Source organism: Ornithodoros turicata, chromosome 2 (assembly GCF_037126465.1).
Source record: "Ornithodoros turicata isolate Travis chromosome 2, ASM3712646v1, whole genome shotgun sequence".
Lineage (NCBI taxonomy): Eukaryota > Metazoa > Arthropoda > Arachnida > Ixodida > Argasidae > Ornithodoros > Ornithodoros turicata.
Genome location: NC_088202.1, coordinates 95,927,332 through 95,951,945, shown reverse-complemented (window position 1 = coordinate 95,951,945; position 24,614 = coordinate 95,927,332). Strand labels below are relative to the sequence as shown.

Genomic DNA, 24,614 nt, shown 5'->3' with positions numbered 1-24,614 from the left:
GCCGACAAAGGGACGGCTATTGCCCAGATTTGGTTCTACACTGGCCCTGTGTTAGCCCCATGTCTTATAGGTCGGTCTGCTACATTGGCCCAACGTTGGCAGTGTTATTGTCGGGCCGAGTAAGGCCAATGTCAATCCCCAAGCTTGGCCTAACCTTTTTCTGCAAGGACGGCCCAACGACTTTTAGGTCGGAAGCACACGTCGGCCCGGCATTTTGCCGACGTTGTTTTTCCCCTTGGGTTGTTCTTCATAGCAAACACACACACACTCATTCAAACTCAACACACACATATATAATGGCAACACACCGACACAGCCTGTCAAACTGCTAATTCGTGGAAGCTATGACAGAACACTCCGTTCCACGGTCAGTGTCGTACGATGCGACTGCCGGGCTGAAATGCATTATTTAATTACAAAACAATGATCGCTCACCATGCAAAGTTTCAGATTCTCGCAAGTGTACTTACTGCGTTGCACATCCTCCCGAAAAGCTTCATATACTTCCCGTACAGCCTCATTTGATAGCGACGAATTCATCGTCCGACAATGTGGAGAAAGCATCGCTACTAATGCGGAATCTGCGCACCGGCTCTTCCTTTGCAGCACTTTGTTCTTCCGAAATGAAACAGAGGTCCGCCATTTTCGACGCGAACACCGACGAGCTTTGCTTTGTTGTTCCTCCTCTCAGTCTCAGGAAACAACCACCTTTTCCCAGCGCGAGCTCGCGAAGCAGGTGCAGGAACGAGGTTATCTGAGCATTCTCGCGAAGCGTACCACGTGGTGCTCTTGTTGCTGGGGCAACGGGAACGCTCGACGCGAGGTCGCGAGCTCGCGCAGTGTCCAGGAACGCGCCCCAGCACGAACTACTTTCGCCAACGTGTCCTCGTATTGCCAACTGTAGGATGGGACAAACGAGATCTTGCCCACATCACAATTCTAAAATAGTACTGCTTTCGCCCTAAAAACGAAGAGCAGGATTAACAGGAGCCAACTGTAGTTATTGCCTTCCTACTTATGGTGTATAAATTGCACTGTGGATCACTGTGCACATTGGAACATGTCCTTTGCAGCTCGTCGTATTGCCAACTGTAAGAGGGGACAAGCGAAAGCTCAAGAAAAGATCTTCCCGGAACAGCACCGCAAGCGGTACTGCCCTGACGACCTTATTATCGGCCGCGCGTTCAACCGAAAGCTTTCCCGCATCACATAAAACGGAAAGTCCCTTGCGGCTAGAAGCATTACGAGACGGCCATAGGCGGAGGTAAAAGAAGAACAACAACATTCCCGGTATGCGCAGCAGCAACGTCAGCCAGGATAAACCATAACCGAAGCTGACCACGGAGCAGTGTTCCTCAAAGTTCCCACGTTGCGTTGCGACGGGCACGTGGTGGCGCACGCATCTTTGTAAAATCATCTTTAATCGTCTAAGAAATTTAATAAAAAAAATCATTGTGTTGGGCACGGAATGTTCCCTTCTTCTCGTAGCAAGCACGTCATTTTGTGATGATCGTTTTGTGAGCGGTGGTCTACCGAAAACGGGTAAATCCAACATCACGCTTCCCAGTAGTTTGCACCTCTAAAACGTAACTTCGCCCATCATTGAAGCAACTGTTTTTTATGTGCTATTTTGAGAGAAAGATGGACGACGTCACGAATGGGAATATATGGGAAGTGCGATGTTGAATTTACCCGTTTTTCGTAGACCACCGCTCACAAAACGATCGTTGGGCGCGTTGCTCCTAGTCACAAAACGATGTGCTTGATACGAGAAGGAGGGGCATTCCGAGGCGAACAGAACGACGTAAATTTCTTTTATGTATCACACTTGAAAGAAGATCAGTGAGGTGCCGAAAAAGTGCCAAATTTTACAAATGAGCCCGATTTGTGATTTTTTAACGGGACAAAGGCAGACCTCAGAAACTCCAGAACCTATAGGATGCAATGTGACCCACCACTGAGAGTACGTGAAAAATAAAATCAGTTCAATATGTTAAATGGTTATGACTTATGGTTATGGTTATGGAAAGCATAACTACCAACTATTTTCAACTATTTTCACTGCCGATATCCTTCCCAAGGACTAGGCTTGGATATATATTTGAAAGAACAAATAGGAGAGCTCGACCAAAACACCGCGCCTGATTCTGCTTGAAATTACCCTGCTTTGGACTTACATATGAGTGATCTTTTCACGATAGCGGGGGTTCATTACGTTGGATTTCACCGTATAACTTTTTACGTAAGGTGAGGGCGACAACCTTCAACTTCAGCATATGGATTTTGATGGCTTGGAATTTTCGATTTCGAATTTTTTAAAAATATTTTCTATCGGACGAGTTCCGTACCTGCCCTCGTTTACGTCGAGCTATCGCGCGATGACATGTACGCCGTGGTCCCAGGGAAGCGATGCGAGAACGCTGGAGTGAATCATCGGATGCAGGGTCCGAGTAGGGTGCGATCCTCGCTCGCAAGATATATTTTACGGGCAAGGTGATGCGGTGTGGTTGTTGTGACTCCCGTGGATACAATGCTTTTTCGCGATAGCGGGGTTCACTGCGGTGAATTTCACCGCAGAACATGGAAGTTCGTCGACCTGCGAACGTGCAATGCAAGTGAGTTATGTATATCAGATAAAACAGACGGTTCGCCACGCGCCTGGGTTAATAAGGCCGTGCGCGATATGTGATGCCAGTTGTGCTGTCTGCGGTATGTCGGCACAGTTCCCTTAAAAGTCGGCCCAGGACGCACATTTTCCGGGGCGTCACTCGTGACGTTGTCCACCCCTGTGAGGCCGACAACGGCGAACCCTTTCACCACCACCGCACCGCACCACCACCTGCTGTTTACGCGCGTGTGTTCCGACTGCTTTTTCCTACTTTTCTTTGTGATTATCATACACTCACCACGGTAAGTTACTCGTTAGGCTATCATTTGTTGACACGGGGTGCGATGTAGATTTGTAAACCTCGAAGGCAGGTGTTGTTTTGTGCATATAGCGCGGCTGGTGTTTTGTGCGCGAAATTTTCATTTGGATGTTTCTATATTGCTGCACGTTGAGTCCGTGCGACGCGATCACCCGCATATTATGCACTCATTATATTGTGCGTGTATGAAATATGCGTGAAATTCCAATATGCGTGCACATGGGCGGTGCGCGGAGGCTAAAGCCACGTGAGCACGTAGAGTTGTCCACGCGCAGCATGCGTGAGCGCTGGAAATTCGTGGACGTGTTTCCATATTGCGGAAAGTGTGTGCGTTGGAAAGATGCTCATTATATGGACGGTGCTCATGAATTCTTCGCGTCCCCAATGTGAATCTGTGTAGTGCGAACGCCATAAACATGTCATATTTGTAACTGTGATTCCCTTATGGTAAACGCACTTTTTCTGAACAAGCTTGTTCATAATGTGACAAGCTTTTGGCGCATTTTGGATCTGTGTGGTATGTTCGTTGCCACTGACCTGTAACAGCCGATGACTCTAACCAAGAGACGAGCGTTGCCTCTTGGCACATGACAACAACGAAGACGACAAAAGTAACACAAAGAGAGCCAGGGAATGACGAACTTTCAACCTTTAATCGTGTGATAAAAGGTTGAAAGTTCCCTGTCTGCCTCTGTGTAGCTTTCGTTGTCTTCGCTAATGACTCTCTAAACCTGCTTCTGCGTCTGATTTTACTTGATTAATATTATTAATATTACTGGTACGTTCCTACCAAAATTTCTGAACAAACCCTACGTGGCCGATTTGTAATATTGGTGCCTACAATGCCAGGTGAAACGGACCGGTTCAGTCGGAGGCTTGGTGATCTCCCCAGTGAATTCGAGCAAAGATTCTTCGAGTGTAGGAGACGTGAACCGTAGCTGCAAAAAAGCAAAACGGAAAAAAGCTCTACGTATGTATATATGTATGTTTTGTATGTATGTGCGTGTGTCTGTATGAGTGATGGTGAAGCCTCACCGAGGCAGAGGTATAAGTGGAGATGTAAAGGGGATATATAAAAGGGTAAACGTGAATGAAGGTAAATGACATGAAATTGAAGTAGTTGAAGGTAATTATAAGAGTAAGGGGTAAGAATAATTAAAGGTAGAGGTAGAGGTAGAGGTAATCAAAGGTAATTAAAGCAAGAAAGTTGAATTTAAATGTAATGAATCTAAGATATATGTAATTAAGAGAAAGATGAAATGAAATTAAAGATTACCAAACATAACCGCAGGTTACGGGAGGCAATTAAATGTGATTACAGGTAATTAACATCAACTAAAAAGATATAGAGAGTAATTAAAACAAGTAGACGTAATTAAAGGGAATTAAATGAGATTGAATATTACCCCAGGGGTCATTGAAAGTAATTGAGGCTAATTAAAGGTTAATTAAATCTATTTACATATAGTAATTGAAAATGTCGAACCGGAAGTCAAGTATAGACCGGAGGTGGACAAGTGGACAAGGTGGACAAGGACAGGAAGTCGAGTTGCAGCGGAAGTGGATACCCGGAAGTCAAGTACAGATCGGAAAAAGCGCTTAATTTTAAGGCATTTCTCTCTCGCTTAACGCTAAATCGCCACTGATTTTTTTTTTTTTTTTTGCTCTCCTCTTTCCGCATGACAACGTTCCTCATGTTTAACAAATGGAACTGATTGACCGACAGTGCGACGCACCGACAAGAACAAGATCGCTGAAATTGGTGCGGCTTTGTTTTACTCTTACGTTGGACGAAAGTATCTGAAGATACCTATGTTGTCGCAGACAAATCTGTCCATGTTCCGTGCAACATACGCCTAGTAACAACAACACCTTTCCTTTCTTTTTCCTAATAAACATATCCCCCCCCCCCCCCCGCGTGGCTTTACGTCGCGAGACAACTGTGTCAACATGCGTCTGCGAGCAGGCGTTTTCTGTAATGAACCTGAATAACTTGCGCTCACAACTCACAAACGAACATTTCAACGTAGTCCTTAAGATTGCAATTGAGCAATCACTTTGATGCGATGTTGACGCAACATTTAAAAACCAGATGTGCCAAGTTTCCTCATCACACAGTAAATAAAAAAGATTGCTGACCCTGTGGTTGGGCAACGCTAAGTAACGCAAACATGCGTTTTATGTCGTTGTAAGTTCTGTGTTGTGACGTCTCTATCAGAAACAGGCTACCCCAAAGCCGTGGTATGAGGCCCGCGTAGTTGCTCCACCACTCAATGCGGACCGCGGATACGAATGAGTTCGGCACCCCTGGTGTAGACCCTTCTGTATGGGGCATCCTCGAAAGAGTGAGAACAGGCGAATTCGGCAGTCTCTCAGATGATAGTGATAAAGTTGAGCGATATGCTATCAACAACAATGAGACCGTACGCTTTCGTCTCCATGTTCCGCATCTTCACGGTACAGGTCACTGTAGTGAAAAGGACACCTTAGCAGATGGTACGTGTGTTGCAGAAATATCATGCTATGGGCAGGGTGCAGTGAGCTGCGGTAGGTGGACAGGAAATCGATTCGATGGTGAAAAACGGACGAGCTGGTCACATTTCGTTGACAAATTAAACATTTTCTTAATCATAGCACAATGGTGCGTCGAAGAGGCGGCTGTATACAAATCCTCGTAACGTCCGACCTACTCTGCGCGCTTTCAAGCACTCAGCTGTCAACAGCTGGCGCAACAGCGCGCTAGCAGCATACCCCTTCGCATCGAGCGCTAACGCATGCGCTGCTATATCCGTCGTGCCATTACACATGCCGGTGCACCACCAGCAGCCCCTGCCACCCATTCAGACGCAAAAACCACAGGGGTGCCCTCCAATGTATTGCTGGATAGATGAAAGCATGCTATGCGAACACAATGAGAGGGAGAGAAGGAGATATCTTTATTGACACACCAAAAAAATAAGCAATTTACAATGAGGCCTGCAAAGAAGTCCGCTGATGCACGTCCTAAAACATACAGTGAAGTTAGCATTTTCTTAAGTGTCCTTTGGGAATATTAAATGTCGACAACTTATCGACAGAGAGAAACAAACAAATTCACCAACAAAGGCAATGTATCTCATTATAATTAGTGTTCAGGTAACAATACATACAAAAATTCATTGGCGATTTAGCGGTAAATGCGAGAGAAATGTGTTAGCATTGGGCGCGTTAAGCAGGCTCCCGAGCGCCATAACCCGGGTTTTCAGGGGAACATACCCTTGGTGCCTCTACTTAATGGTGTTTGTGAGCCTATCCGGAAGCCGGGCGCCAGAGCCGCTGAGCGCGCGTCGCCTATCGAGCATTCTGGAGCATGGACGGTTGCAACATGCTGCAACGGTTGCGCCATTTCGAAAGGCAGTACACCGGAACATGCGTCACGCTCCGGAACTGGCCTCGCTCTTCCCCAGCGTTCTCCGGCTCCCCGGCTCCGAAGAAGGGGTGGGCAGGGTGCACCCGGGAACGTGCACCGGAAGTCACTTTGGAGGTGTTAAGTGATCCCCTGAAAGAGGGAATGTTCCCAGAGCACGAACCTAACGCGCCCATTAAGCGCCTTTTTTAGTTCATACTTTACTTCCGGGTATCCACTTCCGGTCCAACCGACTTCCGGTTGCCCTATTGCGGTCTAACCTGACTTCTGGTTGTCCACCTCCGGTTTATACTTGACGTTCGGTTCCGCACATTCAATTACCATGTCTAAGTCCACTTAATTAACCTTTAATTAGCCTCAATTACTTTCAATTACCCTGTTTTACCCTTTATTATCGAAGGCAACTGCAGGTTACATTAGGTAATCTTGAATTTCATTTAATTACCTTTAATTACGCTTATTTCCTTTAATTGCCATTAATTACCTTTAACTATATTTAATTACCTCCGGTATCCTGCGGTTACCTTCGGTAATCTTTAATTTCGTTTAATCGTTCTCTTAATTACATATATCTCACGTTAATTTCCTTTAAACGCTACTTTCTTGCTTTAATTGCCCCTAATTACATCTAATTACCTTCAATTACTCTTACCTCTTACTCTTAACTACTTTCGACTACTTCAAGTTCAAATCATTTACCTCCATTTACCTTTACCCTCTTATAAACCCCTTTACATGTCCACTTATACCTCTCTCTCCGCGAGGCTTCACCATTTCATACACGGACACACACACATACGAGTACATACAGCTTTTTCCATTTTGACACTCGTAATGCTTTCGCATTAAAAAATGTCAAGCTCTCGCTTCTATCTGTGAAACTGTTTAATGTATCGCAGCGAGATAGACAAGTTGTTCCATGTTTTCGCCTCAAACAACAGCTTGATTTGATGACTTGAATTCGTGCTTGAGAGGGGGAGCTGGGGAAGAGGCTACGCTAATTGATCCCTTCCTACCATGTAGTGTGTAAAGCTCTTTGTAACGTTGATATCAAGTATATCTAAGATGCCGTTAATTTTAAAGTGTGTAAATGTAAAAAAAAAGCAAGAAGATTAAACCCGAATGTAACATGCAGTTTCAAAGGGTGGTGCAAACAAACAAACAAACAAACAGATCGGCTCGGAGTGTTTTCTTTTGTAGCAAATATATTTATCTTAAAGTCGTAGGATATGTTGATGTGATGTGATGTGATGTGATAAAGAAAAAAAAAATTGGGATGTGAGTTACTACGAAGTCGAACTGGCTACCCCAGTGCGCTTACACACAGAAAGTACAAACAGATGAGCTAGTAACAATGATGGAGTTCAACATGTAGTTCAAGTGTTTTAAACCATGTCAGTGTAAATTGTCGGAATCGCTGGGGACACACGAGTCATACAATGTCCATAACCCTTGATTTGTTTATTTTTTATTTATTTCGTGTTAGCGCCGCGAAGCAACTGTGGCTATGAGCGGCGTATAGACGTGGACAGATGAAGAGAGGACAGCAGGAAGGAGTGGGGGACAGGGGGGTTAGTATGCGTCCTGGGCCGACTTCAAAGGGAACTGTGCCGACATTCATCTGGAAAGTCTTCGGAAAACCCAGGGAAAGTCGGTGACAGGATTCGAACCCGTGTCACCTCCCAGTCTCGGCGTGGAAAGCGGTCACTCTAACCACTATGCCACGGGAGCTGGGGAATGTCCATAACCCCGGTCGTGTGTAGAAAATCTTCAGGTGCCTGTTAAGGAAAATGAAGAAGGGAGCTCGCGCACGCGTCATTCATCGTGTACAGTCGTTCTAGTCACCCTATCCATTAAAGCCTGTTCCTTATAACAACACACCAACACCACCACCATTAAAGTCTGTTTTGTTCATATCTCTGGCCCTTCCTCATCAATGGCAACAGTTGGCGGCCTCACAACATCAATTTCCATCGTGTTCAACAGATGTCGCTTGCATCGCCCCGTCTTCAGAACCATTTATCAGGAGAGTTTGGCCATTCTCTGTTCTTTTGCCGCCTCATGGGCGGGGCCTGTTTTGACGTCAGAGTCGTCGTCGCACCGCCCAAAAAGCCTGAATCCAAGCGGAATTCGCTTATCAGCCATCTGGTGCGCGCCATTTTGATGCTGTCCGCCAGCTGGTCGACAGCTTTGTGGTCGCGCTCAATGTAATCTACAGGAATAATCGGGTTATGACCCACAGCCGCCTGTGATAAGGGGGCCTTCGTTGCTAAATAAACTGAAAGAGTTCAAGGACGAAGGGCTTTCGAAGGATGGAGCACGCACGTGTCTTCCCTCTTTGCATCGTAAACAACGATCAGCATCAATATGGCGTCTGCGACCAGATGACGACGGGACAACAATAGAACACCGTGAGGGAGGTCGTTCAGCCGTGACGTCGCATGACGCGCTTCAAGTTAGGCTCCTCCTAATGACCAAACTCTCTCTATAAACGGCTCTGCCCGTCGTATGAATGTGTGCGGGAGTGAGAAAACATGTAAGAGTGGAAGTGGAATGAGTGAGAGAGTGAATGTGGTTTGTCCTTTCAAATGACGCTCCCTTGGAAATCGTTGGGGAGCTGTGTTAGCTTAGCTCAATAGACAACTTCAGAAAAGCCCAGAGAGCTTAGCGCCGCTTTGAACTATGGGAATTTGCTGGCAACAAAGGAGGAGAAGGCCTCCAAACTGTTTCGGTTCCTTCTCTCTCGGCCGATTGTCCACGAGGAGTCAAGGTCAGCGAAAACGGAACGTGAAGGACAGTTCTCCGTTTCTCATTCCAGTTATCTCCCAGGTGCAACGCGTGCACAAGTAGCTATGGGATTTCCAGAATCGTCTATTGGCAAAGCCCTGCGGACCGGCAATCCACAAGATATGAGTTTGAGTCCTACAGCCGGCTAACCTTTTCAGTGGCTTCCTTCGTGCATTATTCTTAAGCATTTGAGGCTTCTGTGCTGTGTTGTCCTTTCTTCTGTGTTTCAGCCTCAGAACGTCAATCTCCATCGTCTTCAACAGATGCCGCTTGCGTCGCCCCGTCGTATGTATGTGTGCGTGAGTGGGAAAACATGTAAGAGTAAAAGTGAAATGAGTGAGAGAGTGGATGTGGTTTGTCCTCTCAAATGACGCCCCCTTGGAAGTCGTTGAGGAGGTGTGTTAGCAGAGCCCTGGACCGGCAGTCCAGAAGATGTGGGTTTGTGTCCTACAGCTGTCTAACCTTTTCAGTGACTTCCTTCTTTCATTGTTCTGAGGCACTTGAGGCTTGTGTGTTGTGTTGTCCTTACTTGTGTATTCCAGCCTCAGAACATCAATTTCCATCGTGTTCAAGTAGAGATCGTTTTACCTGTGGCTACGTATTTTGTTGTATCACTTAAGTAGCTTCGGAAACGTTCCAGTGGTATGCCACGCAGTCCATACCTTTGTAATTTCGTGAGCAGAATATCGTGGTAACTGCTTTGGTAAGATCTAAAAAAAAATCATGGTTAAAAGCTTAGAATAATGTTATGCTTGGTTTTCTCTACTATTGCAATCAAGGCCATTGTAGTTCATTTCCCTTCTGAAAACCGCATTGGGAATCAGTCAGTACTGGTGTTCTATAAAACAGTTATCTATGCCGACAAATATTACCTTCTGAACAAGTTTGCTTAATGCAGGAGAAACTGTGATGGGTCTATAGTTTACTGTCTGCTGTCGATTACTTTTTTGTTCTATACTGTGATTATTCTACCAACCTTAAGTTGACTAGGAAAGATACTTCAACGAACATTTCATTAACCATAGACCCGCCACTGTGCTCGATATGTATTGTGCAATATGTTTCAATAAAGATACTGAAATGTTATCGGGCGTTATTGAGCTTGTGCATTTCAGCCTCATTTTTGTGGCAGGTATACATCATCAGTAGAGCGCGGATTTTCATTTGCAAATGCATATTTTTTTTCTCGGTATCGTATTGCATCTCGACGATGAAGAAACGCTTTTCGGCTTGGTTTGGGGCCGATTAAGAGGGTTCCATAGCGCATAAAAGTGCATGTTTCGCACGTTATGGCATATTTAGAGAGAAAATGCGTGCATAGTGCATATTTTACCATATTTTCGTATGGCCAGGTGCGAGAGTTTTCGTCTGGTTTTCTTGCATGTAAAGCTTTGGGTCCCCTATCAGAAGCGAACGTTTTGTTATGTTTTGGAGGGGTGTGGTGTTCAGCCTCTACCTTACAGCTCGGCGTTCATAGCTCGCGCCCTCGCCTGACGTGGGAGTACGTTCGTTCTGTGTGCGTGGTCGATAGGCCGTACTTCGCTTTCGCCACTTTCGTTATCGTTAAGAAGACCGGCAGAGTTTTCACCTGTCACGCAGTACCGAATGTAAAGCCTCCAGGTGCATGATTTTTGTATCTGTTGCGCAAGTTATCTTTCTAGTGTGATCTTAAAGGAGCACTGAGGTGACCCCCTTTGTGTTTGTGTGTATGTTTCTCTAACAGCGTGTTCGGCAACGAATGAAAGGAGCGCCTGCCAAAGAACTACGAATGCAGGGGACCTAAAGGGCGCGAGCAAGGCCTCTCTTCCTCACACCTTTGAAAATCCTCCATTCATGAAGAGAGCGTATGAGGGAGTGAGGGGACATCCTGACGTAACGTGGGCACGCGATTCGTGACGTACAGTGATACAGCTCAAGCAGCTGTATCGCTGTACGTCACGAACCGATCAGCATCAATGATGACTATTGATGCCTATGTTGACTATGTTGTTGCCTATGTTGAGTATGCCTATGTTGACTAATGATGACTATTGATGCCAATGATGCCTATCAAGGGCAAGCGGCGCATACGCCGCTTGCCCTTACAGCGCAAGCAGCTGTAAGCGGCACGTGAGCTCAGAAGAGTTTACGACGTGACGCGAGGATCGTGTCGGCGGCTGCTTTTACCGAGTGTTTTTGTAAATTGGATTGCGCAGTGATAATGCACGACGGAGTGAAAATGTTTTGCGTGGTGGCTCCCGATGGAGAGCTTGACGAATGAGACTGGGCTTCGAACCGTGCTAAATGTCACCACATTGTTCCTTTAACGAGCGCTGCTTTATTTTACCGCGTCGTCCCGAATAAATGCTTTAGGTTTTTAGTGGTTAGGTTAGGTTTAGTGGTTTTTAGTGCATATTTATTCGCGCTCTCTTCATCACTATATGTAGGAGTAATGAAAGAACCGAAGATATGGTGAAACCAAGGCAAAGAAGGTTCTTCACTATCAGGAGGTAAGTAGGAAATGTGAACATTTACGTTTGCAAAATAGATTTCGCGAAGCATTCTCGACAGGTCATGATAACATGTCACAGCAAACGGCAACGCGCACGTGACCTTAAAGACGGCCGCGCCCGTGACCGGCGGCCAAACCGTTGTAAACAACGCGTTTGCTGTTTGTGTGCGCCGTCGTGGACGTCTTCTGGCCCAAATAATTATTTTTATCCATAATCTCGCAGTAAAACGCGCAGTTCTGTACATGAGGTATCGTACCGTTGACCGCTTCCCAACATGTGATGATGACCTCACGTTAAGAGGCACTGAGCCGATGCCGACTACCATGTTGCGGAAGTAGGACTGTATAGTTTACGCTGACAAAATACGCTCATCTCTAGTCTTTATGCCGATGAGAATATGTCGGCAAAGTCACATGACCTCAAAGTGACATTGCCTATGACGCGTGACCAGGACAAGATGACGGTTTTGCGAAAAGTATCCGCTTGGGCGAAGTTACAAAAATGGCTGGTTTGTGTCGATACGGCGCTACGATACTGTGTTAATACTGTGGCGCATACGGAGACTGTCAAAAATGGCGCCGCTTGCCCTTTTCCCAGACACTACCAGGAAATCCACGCAATCAGAAGCGTGAAGTAGGCAAACGTTGTAACCCAGCAGCGGGCACACCAACATAAGCCCTCGATGGAATTGAATTTCAAAACCGTGATGGGTATCTCAAGTGGAACTCTAATGATAGAGTTCGAAATGGTGTGCTTTTGAATGAAGGGCTACGTGATAGGCTCTGAAGTTAAAGTTGAATGATGCGTTAGTAGTGACGGGTCCTCAAGTTGAATGATGGGCTCTAATATGATGGTTTATGGTGGTGATGTAATGTGATGGACTGTGCGGAGATACGATTATGATGTGATGTTGAATGAATTCTTCGGAAAATACAGACCTATGGTTATGACTAACCCGAGGACAATACAGATATGATCAAGTAGCTCCTATAAGTTTTCACTGATGAATTCGCAATAGGGACACCTCATCTGTTGGGACGTAGCCAGCTCTCACCAACTCCCCATAGAGCCCATAGTATAGGTAAATTCACACAACACTGGGCACACGACCTATCCCTCAATCCTCCAATCAGAAGTCTTTCCGTCCGGCTCGCAGCCCGACCGGTTCTGTCTGTTGCTGACTTCTGCTTTCCATACTGGCCTGTACCAGCTACCCCTGACCTCTAAGTCTACTAGCTTTCATGCACGCCGTAAAGTTATTCCGTGATTCCCAAACAACTGTGAAAAGTGTCGTAATGAACAGAAATTTATTTGAGTCATTATACTGACACAATCGGCAGGTTGACGCATTTTACATGCACTGAGCGTACTGAGTCCATTGCGTAGCGCTTCCTAGCACACTGGAACAAAGTTCAAACTTGCAAAACGCGCATATCGACACAGCTTATTCCCAGCAACGAACAACTGTCACATACTTGCGCACAATCTCTTGATCATCATGTCCTTGCCTGCTACACGTCAAATACAAAATGCTGCTGCTTCATGAATCCTATTTTCTTGTCACCGCTATGCAGATCTGACGGCGCTAGAACATGTTCATCGAGCCAGAATTCACAACAACACTTCAGTTTGAAGTCCGATTGGCTGTTCGTAGACCGATGCTTGTGTCGAGAAACAGTACAACACGATCAAAGACACCATAATACACGGATAAGACGGCGAAGAGCGAACACACTTGTCTCCCAACGAAAAGCACCGCCGACCCGGCGTCCACCGTTCAAGTTTCAAATGAAACCGCCGAGGGAATACGCAGCACGCAGGTGAGGAAGCGCGAAGTGCCGTTTTCAAATTCCGGCAAACAAACCGGACACGCTTGTGGCGTCCGACTAACAGAGAGGCACGGATCGCTCCGTGCGCAGTAACAAGCATTTTGATACAGATTTCGCGAGAGCTGTGGGGGGGCTGACGTAGCTTCTGTGGTGTCACCGGGTTATGACGGCATTCCCGCTAACCCAGATTTTTCGCCACAGGGGTGGCACAAACCCGCCATTATTGTAACTACCCCCAAGCGAGTGCTTTTGGCAAAACTGCCATCTTGTCCTGGTCGCACGTCATAGAAAACGTCATTTTGAGGTCATGTGACTTTGTTTACATGTCGTTCTGCCGCTTACCGACATATTTCCGTCTTCATAAAGCCATGAGATGAACGTACGAGGGGCGTTCAAGTTAAACCGGGACTTTTCATTTTTCGCAAAGTAAAATGAACGTACAGGCGAAAAATTAGTTTTATTTTTCAACGTAATCTCCAGCTGCACTAATGCACTTGTCCCGGCGTTTCACGAGGGCTTGGATGCCAGCAGCGTAGAAATCCTTACTGACGCGTAGCAGCCATGATCGGACCGCATTCTTGACCTCGTCGTCGCAGCTGAAGTGGCGGCCCCCAAGGAACGCCTGCAGTGGCCCGAAGAGATGGAAATCGCCGGGGGCGAGGTCTGGACCGTAAGGGGGATGTGGCAGCAACTCCCAGCCAAGTTCCCGTAAGGTGCGTGTCGTGAGATGCGCGGTATGCGGGCGTGCATTGTCCTGTAGGAGGAGGACTCATTTGGTGATGAGGCCCGACTTTTCGAAACTGGAGGTGTTCATGAATTATAGTGTTCAACGTATCCACAGAAAGGTCCGGCTTTCGAGCCAGTTCGAGACATGTTATCCGTCGATCCTTAAGGACCAGACGCTGCACAAGTTGGATGTTCTCAGGAACTCCGGCACTGGGCTCTAAGCCGCCGTTTGCACCACTCAAACGCTTTGCTGCGGCTAAGTGTATCGTGGCCATACTGAGCCTGATGTCTTCTGTGAATTTCAGATGACTTTACGCCTTCATCAGAGAAACTTCATGAGAATTCGCTGTTCGATGTGCGCGCTCACCTCGTTGTCGGCCATCTTGTCTAGCACGTGTCTTCTGATTTGCACAAACTTTGGACCACTACGTGGTGAACGCGGAGGCCTGTCGCGTGTGAAAATGACGAAAAAGAAGTAGCGGGAGCCATTTGTACACTCACGAGACAGAAAGTCCCGGTTTGACTTGAACGCCCCTCATATTTTGCCAGCGTAAACTATGTAGTGCTTCTTCCGCAACATGGTAGCCCATTTCTCCTTAGTTTAAGCACATTGAATCGGCTCAATGCGTCGTAACGCGCTGCCGTGATCACATCTTTGAAAGGCGTCAACAGTACGAGGCCTCATGTGCAAAACTGCACGTTTTACTGCGAGATTATGGGATAAAAATAATTACCGTCGTCGAAAGACATCCAAAACGTCGCGCAGAAACAGCAACCACATTGTTTACAAACGGTTTGGCCGCCGATCACGGGCACCGCCATCTTTAAGGTCACGTGTGCCTTGACGTTTGCTGTGACGTGCGCCCAGGACCTGTTCAGGATGCATTGCGTTCGCCCAGCACGCTTTCGTATACGGAGCAATACATTGGGTGCCACCCCTGTGTTTTTCGCCCACCGAGGATTATTCCCAAGATTCCCGGGTGACTGACCCCCGATCGCTCTCTCCGTTTCGCTTGATGTGGCCGGCCGAATGCCCTCTCGCAGGTGATGGGCGAAGTTCGTATTCCTGCCGCATTCCCTTTGAGGGCGCTGACCAACGGGGGATGCCGCCGCTTGCTCAAATGCTCGTTTACCGGTATAGTGTCCGCATAGATGTACCTACGCTTCGTTTCCCGTAAAATTATCATTCTCTATGTGCGGTGTGAATACAGTCCCCTGATCAACCACATACGGTGATTTCTGTGCATGACTTCTTGTAAATGTCGCCGACAGCTAGCGGCCTGCTGGGACTCGTGCTACATCCAATTTATGTACAAACCAATCAGGGCGGCAGGTTCCTCGTGCAGTATAATTGTATATGCATTCTAGCTGTAACACTGAATGAACGTCTTTTAAGTAGCCTAAATTGCGATCGAGGGCATCATATGCCAGCCGATCTGGACAGTGCACTTGCAGAATGTGAAAAACAATAATACGTTTGCTTAAAAAGCTGCTCAAAATTTCCAACACAATCAGGGCGCCGACTGTGCTGTCTTGGTGTTTTCCATCGGTTCTCCCTCAGGCGCTTTAAGACAAATGTCGGCCCAGGACGCACGATTCTCCCCGAGCAAATGCCGCCACACCAGCAGGCAGATCTCTCGGAAATAACACGCCACCACAACCACCAAGAATGGAAACAAACATTCTGACATACTGCATAAACGAGGCTAAAATATCAACAAAACATATGCCTCTTTTTGAGCTAGACCAAACAAAACAATTCCGCCTTTATTTGTATGGTGAAGAACTCATTCAACAATAGACAGCTAGTTTAACTCAATTCTTTTTGTCTTGCTGAAAGCAATATTTGAGAAATCCGTGCTTTTTATCATCTTTTATCATTTAGCTTTTATGTTTATTTGTTTACGTATAATGCAGGTCAAACCAATTTCCCAAGCAGGAGAGCATGCAGAGCTGTGCATTAATGAGTCAGAACATCACAAGTGAATACAATCGCAACCACATAATACAATGAAAATTACATACGAGAAGAAAGGTAGAGTTACACCTGGGAACAATTAAAGCGAAAATGCTTTCCAGCCACCGTTCGCGGCATATTATTATCCTAAGATTTGCTCTCTAATATTCTCTTATAAATCTAAGTCGAACAAAAGTAAAACCTTCGGATATTTTACGTCCCTGTACGCAAGTCGCTCATTTGGGAACGTAGTGTTACAGAAAAACTGAACACTGGCTTAACACAACAATAAGTAACAATTTACCACAGACGTTTCGTTTCCCATACGCGAGATATCATCACTGTGAAACAGAATGAGAGGCGGAACACTTCAGGGAGAGGGCCGCGGTTTGGACGTTGCACGATAAGGGGTCTCCTCGGATGTGCCATGATTCGAGCAGTTCTCTGAGGCCCCACATCTTTGTTCTCTCGCCACGGTCACGGGATTGACGAAATCGAAAGAATGTCCCGTTCTCCAACAATCATCTTTTAGTTAGTGCGTGATGCACGACGTCGCTTTCCTGAAGCGGAACGGACGTTCCAACGAACCCTGCAGCCCGGTGATATGCATCATGTCTTCCAAGCACGGAAGCTGCGGAAACTACTGAGAAGGGCAAGTGTGCCGACAGCCATGTCAAAAAACTTTCCCGGCTCCTGCCCAGAAAACCGACGGCGAACGCGTCTAATCCCATCTCCAATCTCTCGTTTAAGCAACCTTCTGCTGGACACCTGAGCCTTCTCTCCAAAGGTCTCTGCTTTGCTTTGTCACAACGCGCCGTGCCCAAAAGAGAGATCGTCGTTGAGATCGAGGACAAACTGCGGCACCTGAAGGACACAACAGGGGTGAACCTGGCATGCAGCCGCATACACTACTCTAACCACCTCCAGGGAAATTCCGCCAAACCTCACCAGGCAGGAAAATTCAGCGCTTCGCGATCTGCGGGTCGGACGACTCTGTCGTAATCCTTCCGGCAGACAAGGGAAAAGACACCGTCGTACTGGACAAAGAAGCGTACTGCGCGAAAATGCAGAGGATCCTCAATGACACGTCCGATTTCATTAAGTAGCCCCGTGACCCCCCGCAGCGGTCCTTTGCGACCACACGGAAACGAACGAACGAAGCCGGGTCCGCGAAAAAGCTGATTTCAGACAAGGAGGACCATCCCCCACGCGAAACGTGTGTGTGAGTCTATTCGTCGGGCTCTTTAGGCGGTAAAAATCAAGACTGCCTTCAAACCCTGCCTGCAACTTGGAACGCTCATCTCTAAGGCAAAGGACCCTGTTCCCCTAGAGTCCCAAATGGGCGTAGTACATAAAGTGCAATGTCAGGAGTGTGAAGCGTCCTACAACGGTGAAGCTAGTCGTAAACGTAGTACAAGACTAAAGGAGCACCACCACGATGTACGCATTTCAACACACGCGACACGATTCAAGACTGAACTAACCGATCATGGTTGGACATAGGACATTATTTCGATTTCGTCAATGCCGTGACCCTGGCGAGAGAACAAAGATGGGGGTCCCAGAAAACTGCACGAATCGTGGCACATCCGAGGTGACCCCTCATCGTGCAACGCAAACCGCGGCCATCTCCCAGAGTGTTCTCTCACCTGCGTAAGTAATCCGCTGATTGCGATCGCCTCTCATTCTGTTTCTCACTGGTAATGTCTTCCGTATGGGAGATTGGAAACGAAACGTCTGTAGTAAATTGTCACTTGTTGTTGTGCTAAGCCAGTGTTCAGTTGTTTCTCTCTTTCGTCATGAGCTGTCCTGGCTTTTGGAATATTTTTTTGTAGTGTTACAGGCCGAAACACCGTATGTGTAAAGGAGAAATCCTTCGGAGAACCCCAGCTCTGTCGCGCAGCTAGCGTGGAAATGTGGAGATTCCCTCGCCACGCTTTTTCTATTGTTCTCCCCCACATCGGCAGGCCGCACCAGCGGAGCAGACACGAGCCATCGAGGGGCTGTGCCCGGGTTGAATAAGAAAACGAACCCGCCTGCTGACGCGCACAAGCACGCTTTAATAAACTGTTTTCCGCGTGAGGTTATCTGTTTTTTGAGTTTGTTCTGTTAGTGCAGTTGCAAAACAGTGCGAGATAAAAAAGCTGGTAATAATGGTCCGTGCTCTACCCAAAACATCACCTATTCTTACTACCTTTCGCACGAGTTTTTATGGCAAAAGAGACATTTGCAAGATGATGACGTAATAACTTACAGCAAAAGCACGTTTATTTTTCTTTCCTTTTTTTTTAGTCAGTCCGGTCACTATGGCCCTATCGTTATACTCTATATGCTAGGTTATCATAGCGGGATAAAAAACTGCACGATTAAGCATTGTTAAATACGCTACATTACTTGCGCCCGGTCTTTCTCGCACGTTCCCCATGTTATGGTCACGTTACATAATAGGAATAACCACATACATAAATGATGGATAGAACTGAAGCCTTTTTAGCAGGTTTTCCAACAGTTTTTGTTGAGCTGCATAACGATGCTATTAATCCTCACACATGGGCGACTGTATCTGTAAGTTGTCGCGGCCATTCGTGACATGAACACTTTGCATTCCGCCGTCGTACAATTAACTTCTTAGTTGAATATTTGACATTGACAGGAAGCGACCTGCATGAAAATCAGATGTTTCGTTGGAGGCTTTCAGTCGCAGATATGCGTAGGTGTCTATGGCCTGCTCTCCTGCTGGTTTCGGCGGTTATTGCAACACTGCTGTGGAAAAGTCGACCGAAGGATGTTGCAGGACTCACCCCTACGGACCTGCCGCTCCAGGAAACGTATGTAGACCAGATGTATATGGATGACTTGTATATAGACCTAATGTATATAAACCACTTCCCAACTGAACCGCCGCTGTGGTGAGAACGGTATTTTCCTCACTGTCCTACACCGCTTATGCGTCAAGTTTCAAGGTGCAAGGATCTCTGTCTTTTCCTTCCAGTTTAATTTTATATTCCCAAAATAATAGAAGAGCTGGAATAGAAAAGCGACGCGGTCCACCGGTGCCCAACAAACATTCCGTCAAAATAAGTAATGGCCCCTGTATTACTGTCGAGCACCAACAGTCAGGTAGTGGGTTCTGCTCTAGAAGCTTCGATATAATTTATAAATTTGTGGAATTCTGCAATTAGTAATGCAATTCGCTAATTCGCGTCTTTTGCTGCAGGACAGCATTACGCCAGAGAGCCAGCAAGCCTGACGAGAACCACTTACTAGCTGCTGCGAAGTTCACGCCATCTGGGAGCTTCATGGGATTTCGAGATGCCGTCGCAACGTATGGACACGTCGAGCAAAGCCTTTTGGAACTCAACCGCTTCCTTGCTGTTCAGCTAAGAGGAACACTGAGTAGAGCTCCTGAACCTCTTGCCGGTCGCCTAAGGAACCTTTCCGTGACGACGCGAGAACGGGTTCGAGTTCTTCTTGAAGAGGTGAAGTCCTTAGCGAACCAGGCAGGCATTTTCAAGAAGAAACGTGAAGCACTGTTCGAGCTGAAGAACAAGGTCCGCAGGCTTATTGAAGTGAATCAGAACCAGGATAACTGTTCCACAGTCTTATCATGCCGCCTGGCCAGCCCACATGGGTTCTCCTCAGGAATCCACGATGTGCTCTGGTGTCTTGTCAGAGGTGTTCAGCTCAAACGTCCAGTGATTGTAGATTCTGAGCTGTGGCATTATGACCCGTATGGTTGGAGTCGAATCTTTCTGCCACTGAGCTACAAGTGTCCTGAGAAACCTGACCGTTCGTCAACGTGGCCAGGAGGCATCCCCGGTAAGCAAATGCCCTCCAAACAAACCATGACAAGCCCCCCCCCCCTTTTTCCGCTGGCAATTCTATGACTCCTTCAGATTTCGAAACTGTATCTAGAGAGGACTTAATTGTATCAAATTTTCATATAACATTTTCCTGTTATATAAATTGCATAATTTGTTCCGACTTACCGTATATCGTTCAATGCCGTCGTAGTTGCACCACTTACAACTTGTCACTTTATTCATCGGTTTAGTTTTATTCTCGATTCAGGACAGCTTTGCCTTTTCATGAAATTATTGCGAAGTGTAGAGGGTCACCAGTTGTAAGATAGAGAATTTGGAGTCACAGAAGAAAGACAACTTCTTTACATTATGAGTCGTGTTTATTTTAGCGTCCACTTCCTTCGGAACCCCAGTCCAGACTGCCCCCCTCGGGACGCGCAAACCGGGTGTCAGATTACTCCGCGTCCGAGAGGCAGACCACGCATGCCATGCGAACCCGCGAGTTCGAAGAAATTTACAGCGTCGCGGGTTCACGTGATCGGTCTGGCATGGCGTGTGTCTGTGAAGATGTGGGGGCCACGAAGGAAGTCGGTTTTCGGGAAATAATACATAGAGCCTGTTGGAGGGGGGATATAGGTGTATTGCAAAGAAAAAACAAAGAAAGAGGGGAAAGGTTAGCCTGGCTCCAAAAGCCGACTTGCTGTTCCCGCGTAGAAAAAAAAACGAAAAGAGGAAAAACAGCGAAAGAAAAGAGGTGCAGTCACAGGTTCAGCGCGAGCCCTGTGTCGGTAGGAAAGCGCACGAGTTCCCTTCCGAAGCGCCACTGAAGGGGGCGTCGCAGGGGGCCCAGGAGCGTTGCCAGCGAGACCTCCCTCAGCCCCAGGGCAGCCAGCCGCACCATGACAGTGGCACGGGGAGCGGCGAACAGGTGACAGTGGAGGAGCAGGTGGGAAGTGTTGCCCTCGGTAGAGCAAGCTGCACAAGGGGTGTCAAGCATGCTGATTTGGAAGAGCCGTGTTGGCGTTCGAGCCACGCTTAACCGCAGACGGTGGATAGCAGACGCCTCCCTCCTCGTGATGTTTGGGGGAGGGACGTATTGCAGTGCAGAAATGTATTGGGCGGGATGGCACGTTCTATAAAATCTTGGACACAGCGAGAGCGCAAGCGACGTATTTGGAGCAGGCTGGCTGGCATTGAGAGCGAGATGCTGAGACATAAGGCAGCCGTGGTGTGGGCACGTTTCGCAGCGATGTCAGCACGGGTATTTCCGGACAGCCCGACGTGACGGGGCACCCACTGGAGCCGTACGCTCTGGCCGGAAGCCAGGAGCTCGTTGTATTTGGCGATTACAAGCGTGCGGAGATCGCAAATAGCACTGCACCGGTACGACGCCAAGACCTCCAATGCTGACTTGCTGTCCGTGAAGATGGACCACGAGTCGGCCTGTCAACCGGATATGGCGTTGAGCGCTTCACAGATGGCTGTCAGTTCCGCTTCAGTGGATGAAGTTTCATGCGGCAGCTTTAAAGCCTGCACAGTGTCGCTGTGAGGCATGTAGAAAGCTACAGACGACACGCCGTGCACAACCGAGCCATCCGTGAAAATTGCTTTACGCTGACCGTAGGCCGAGCTCAAATGGTCAAGAGCAAACTGGCGCGCAGCGAGGACAGGAGTGTCTTTTTTGCGGGACATGTCGGGAATATGCAGGTCAGTCGTAGGCGGCACGAGGGTCCACAAAGGTGGGGCGTATAGCAGGCGCGACGGAGGTGGCGGAAGAGACTGTGCCACTCTCTGAATAGCATCTCAACTGAGAGCGCAAGATACACGGACAAAGAACGGAGAAATAAACAGGATGGGCGCTACTGCAAACAGCAGCCCCGAAAGCTGACTTTTCATAGAGTAGGTGAATGTCCCGTAGGTAGTGGGCAGCGTGTCGTGTGTATTACCGTGCACAAGAGCGCAGGATCTCCATGTCGCGTAGGACGTTTGCTGGCGTCTCCTTCGCCTCAGCCAAGACCAGGAAGGTGTCGGTCGTTCTGGGGACACCAAGGCACACTCGGAGGCTCCTTGGATGTTCAAAAGTTCGCGCTCTGTTGTTGAACTTACACCGTGCAATACCGGTAAGCTGTAACGCAGGAGACCTAGGACGAGTGAGGTATGCACGTGGCGAAGGTCAGCGTATGATGGGCCCCAGGACGAACCAGAGATACGGCGGAGGACGTTCACGATGGTAGTCGCCGCGGTAGACAGGACCATCTGGACGGCCTTACGGTGGCCGAATGGCATACGGACATACTCAAAGAGACCGAAAGGTGTTATGATGGCCGTTTTGTGAATGTCCGCAGGCTCTACAGGGATTTGGAAGTAGGCCTTGATGAGATCAATCTTGGAGAACATTGTGGTGCCATGTAGATGAGCCGTGAAGTCTTGGATATGTAGGGCTGGATATCTGTCCGGAACGGTGATGTTGTTCAACGCACGGTAATCTCCACACGGTCTACTGTCGCCGGGATTCTTTTGGGGCACCATATGCAAGGGGGATGCCCATGGGCTGGAGGACGGGCGAACGATACCCACCTCTAACATATGGTCGAATTCACGCTTAGCAATCGCAAGACGTTCAGGAGGGAGGCGTCTTGGGCGAGCGTGTACAGGCGGACCGCTCGTCACGATGTGGTGAGTAACGTTGTGACGCGCTGGCGTAGGAGATGATGTAGCACGCACAACAACAGGAAAGTCTCGCAGAAGAGATGAGAATCGGGTAGATGTCGAAGGGAGGAGAAACGTAGGTCCGATGGAGGAGTAAGAAGATGGCACGCCGCAGATGCTCAAGGTGGTGGAATTGTCCACGAGCCTCTTCCGGCGTACGTCAACGAGGAGATCGAAGAACTTGAGAAAGTCGGCACCGAGAATGGCGTGGGAAAGATCAGCAATGACGAATATCCACTGAAATGTTCTGCGAAGTCCTAGGTTCAGAGTCAGTGAACGTTCTCCGTAAGTGGCGATGGCAGAGTGGTTAACTGCGCGCCACTTGTACTCTGGAGAGCGCAAACGACGGTCTTGTGGGGTCGGTGGGATGATGCTTACGTCAGCACCACAACGTGTGTCCACAAGGAACCTCGTACCGTAGCACGTATCAGCAACGAAGAAAGGACGGCTTCCACATTCTCCGGCAGCACCAGCCGTCGTTAGTGGCTGGGAGCGGCATTTCCCGATCTTGCACAGGGTGGGCGGCAGCGTTGGGTGGCGTCATCAAACGTGCGGTGGTACCAGCACATGGTACTGTTGGCGGCCTGTGAAGCTGAGCGAGTGCGACGGGACCGCGATGGTGTGTGACCGCGTTGGTGTGTCGTACGGCCGAGTGAGGTCAGTGGATAAGATAGTGTATCCACCGATTAACTATCAGTGACATCACATAGTTAATCTTAGTGATATGATATCAATGATAAGATTAAACAATAATGACGTCATGGTGAAACAAACTAGGAATCGAACTTGGGTCCTTCAGGTTGTCAGACGAGCAGCTCAAGCCAGTGGACCATGGGCTCTACATATTTACTTGCGTCGCAAATCAGGATAGAATTGTGTGGGGTGGAGACGTCGTTTGATTTCTTTTACGCCAGGTGGCGTCATGGGGAGTTGAGTTCGTTCATCTAGAGATGGCAGCACTTCCAGCAAATTTACCGCCGTTCAACAGATGGCGCTACCGATAGATATAGCACTTGGTAACAATGGGCCGCTCAGGTTACATGCGACACGCACACGCACGATAAGATAGCTCAGAAAACAATGGAAATCGTGTATCGATAGTGTGAACAATGGGTTCCCAAGTTTCAATAACATGCGCCGCCAGGATAAGGTAACGGTTAACTCAGGTAAACAATGGGAACTCACGTGTCGATAGTGTTTGATAGGCACCTGGATGCACATTTAATGACACTTAATAACACGCAATGACGGTTAATAACAAGCAATGACATGTAATAACACGCAAATGACATGTAATAACACGCAAATGACATTTAATAACACGCAATAACATCCGATGACATTTAATAGCATTTTCCGATCGGGTTGACGTCCCGATCAGTCCGTCACCTAGGTTGGTTGCCGCGTCAGAGCGCCAGGTAGGTTTCCGACCATGTGTAGTTTTGGTTTCGGTTTGAAATTCCCACCAAGCGCCCTCTAGTTTTCAAGCTTTGGCCGTCTGTAGTTTCAGTTTCGGTTTGAAAAAACAAATGGACGTCGGGGCCCGCCACCTAGGTTGGTTGCCGCGCTAGAGCGCCAGCTAGGTTGGTTTCAGACCATGTGTAGTTTTGGTTTCGGTTTGAAATTCCCACCAAGCGCCCTCTAATTTTCAAGCTTTGGCCGTCTGTAGTTTCGGTTTTAACAAAATGGATGTCGGGACCCGACGCCAAGGTTGGTTCCCGTACAGTTTATGACCATGTGTAGTTTTGGTTTCGGTTTGGAATTCCTAGGTTTTGAATGGTTGCAGAAGCCACCTTGTTTCAAGCTTTTGACCGTCTGAAGTTTCGGTTTCGGTTTGAAAAATGCATGGCGCGTGACAGCATGGTTTTTTTTCCCCCATGCCACTGTGATAAGTACACCCAAATAATGATGTATGTCGGAGACCAGACAACAGTGTATATATTCCTTTTTTATTTTAGCACATTATTTTTCTACTCTT

At 47.7% G+C, this 24,614-nt stretch overlaps 1 protein-coding gene across 1 annotated transcript in view; it reads left to right on the top strand.

Moving 5' to 3' along the window:
• LOC135384892 (alpha-(1,6)-fucosyltransferase-like) overlaps window positions 1–24,614 on the top strand; it is a 46,709-nt gene that overhangs the window by 5,572 nt on the left and 16,523 nt on the right. The window contains exons 3-4 of the mRNA XM_064614074.1: window positions 19,342–19,934; window positions 24,563–24,568. Coding sequence (XP_064470144.1) covers window positions 19,342–19,934; window positions 24,563–24,568 — 599 coding nt within the window. The remainder of the gene's footprint in view (window positions 1–19,341; window positions 19,935–24,562; window positions 24,569–24,614) is intronic.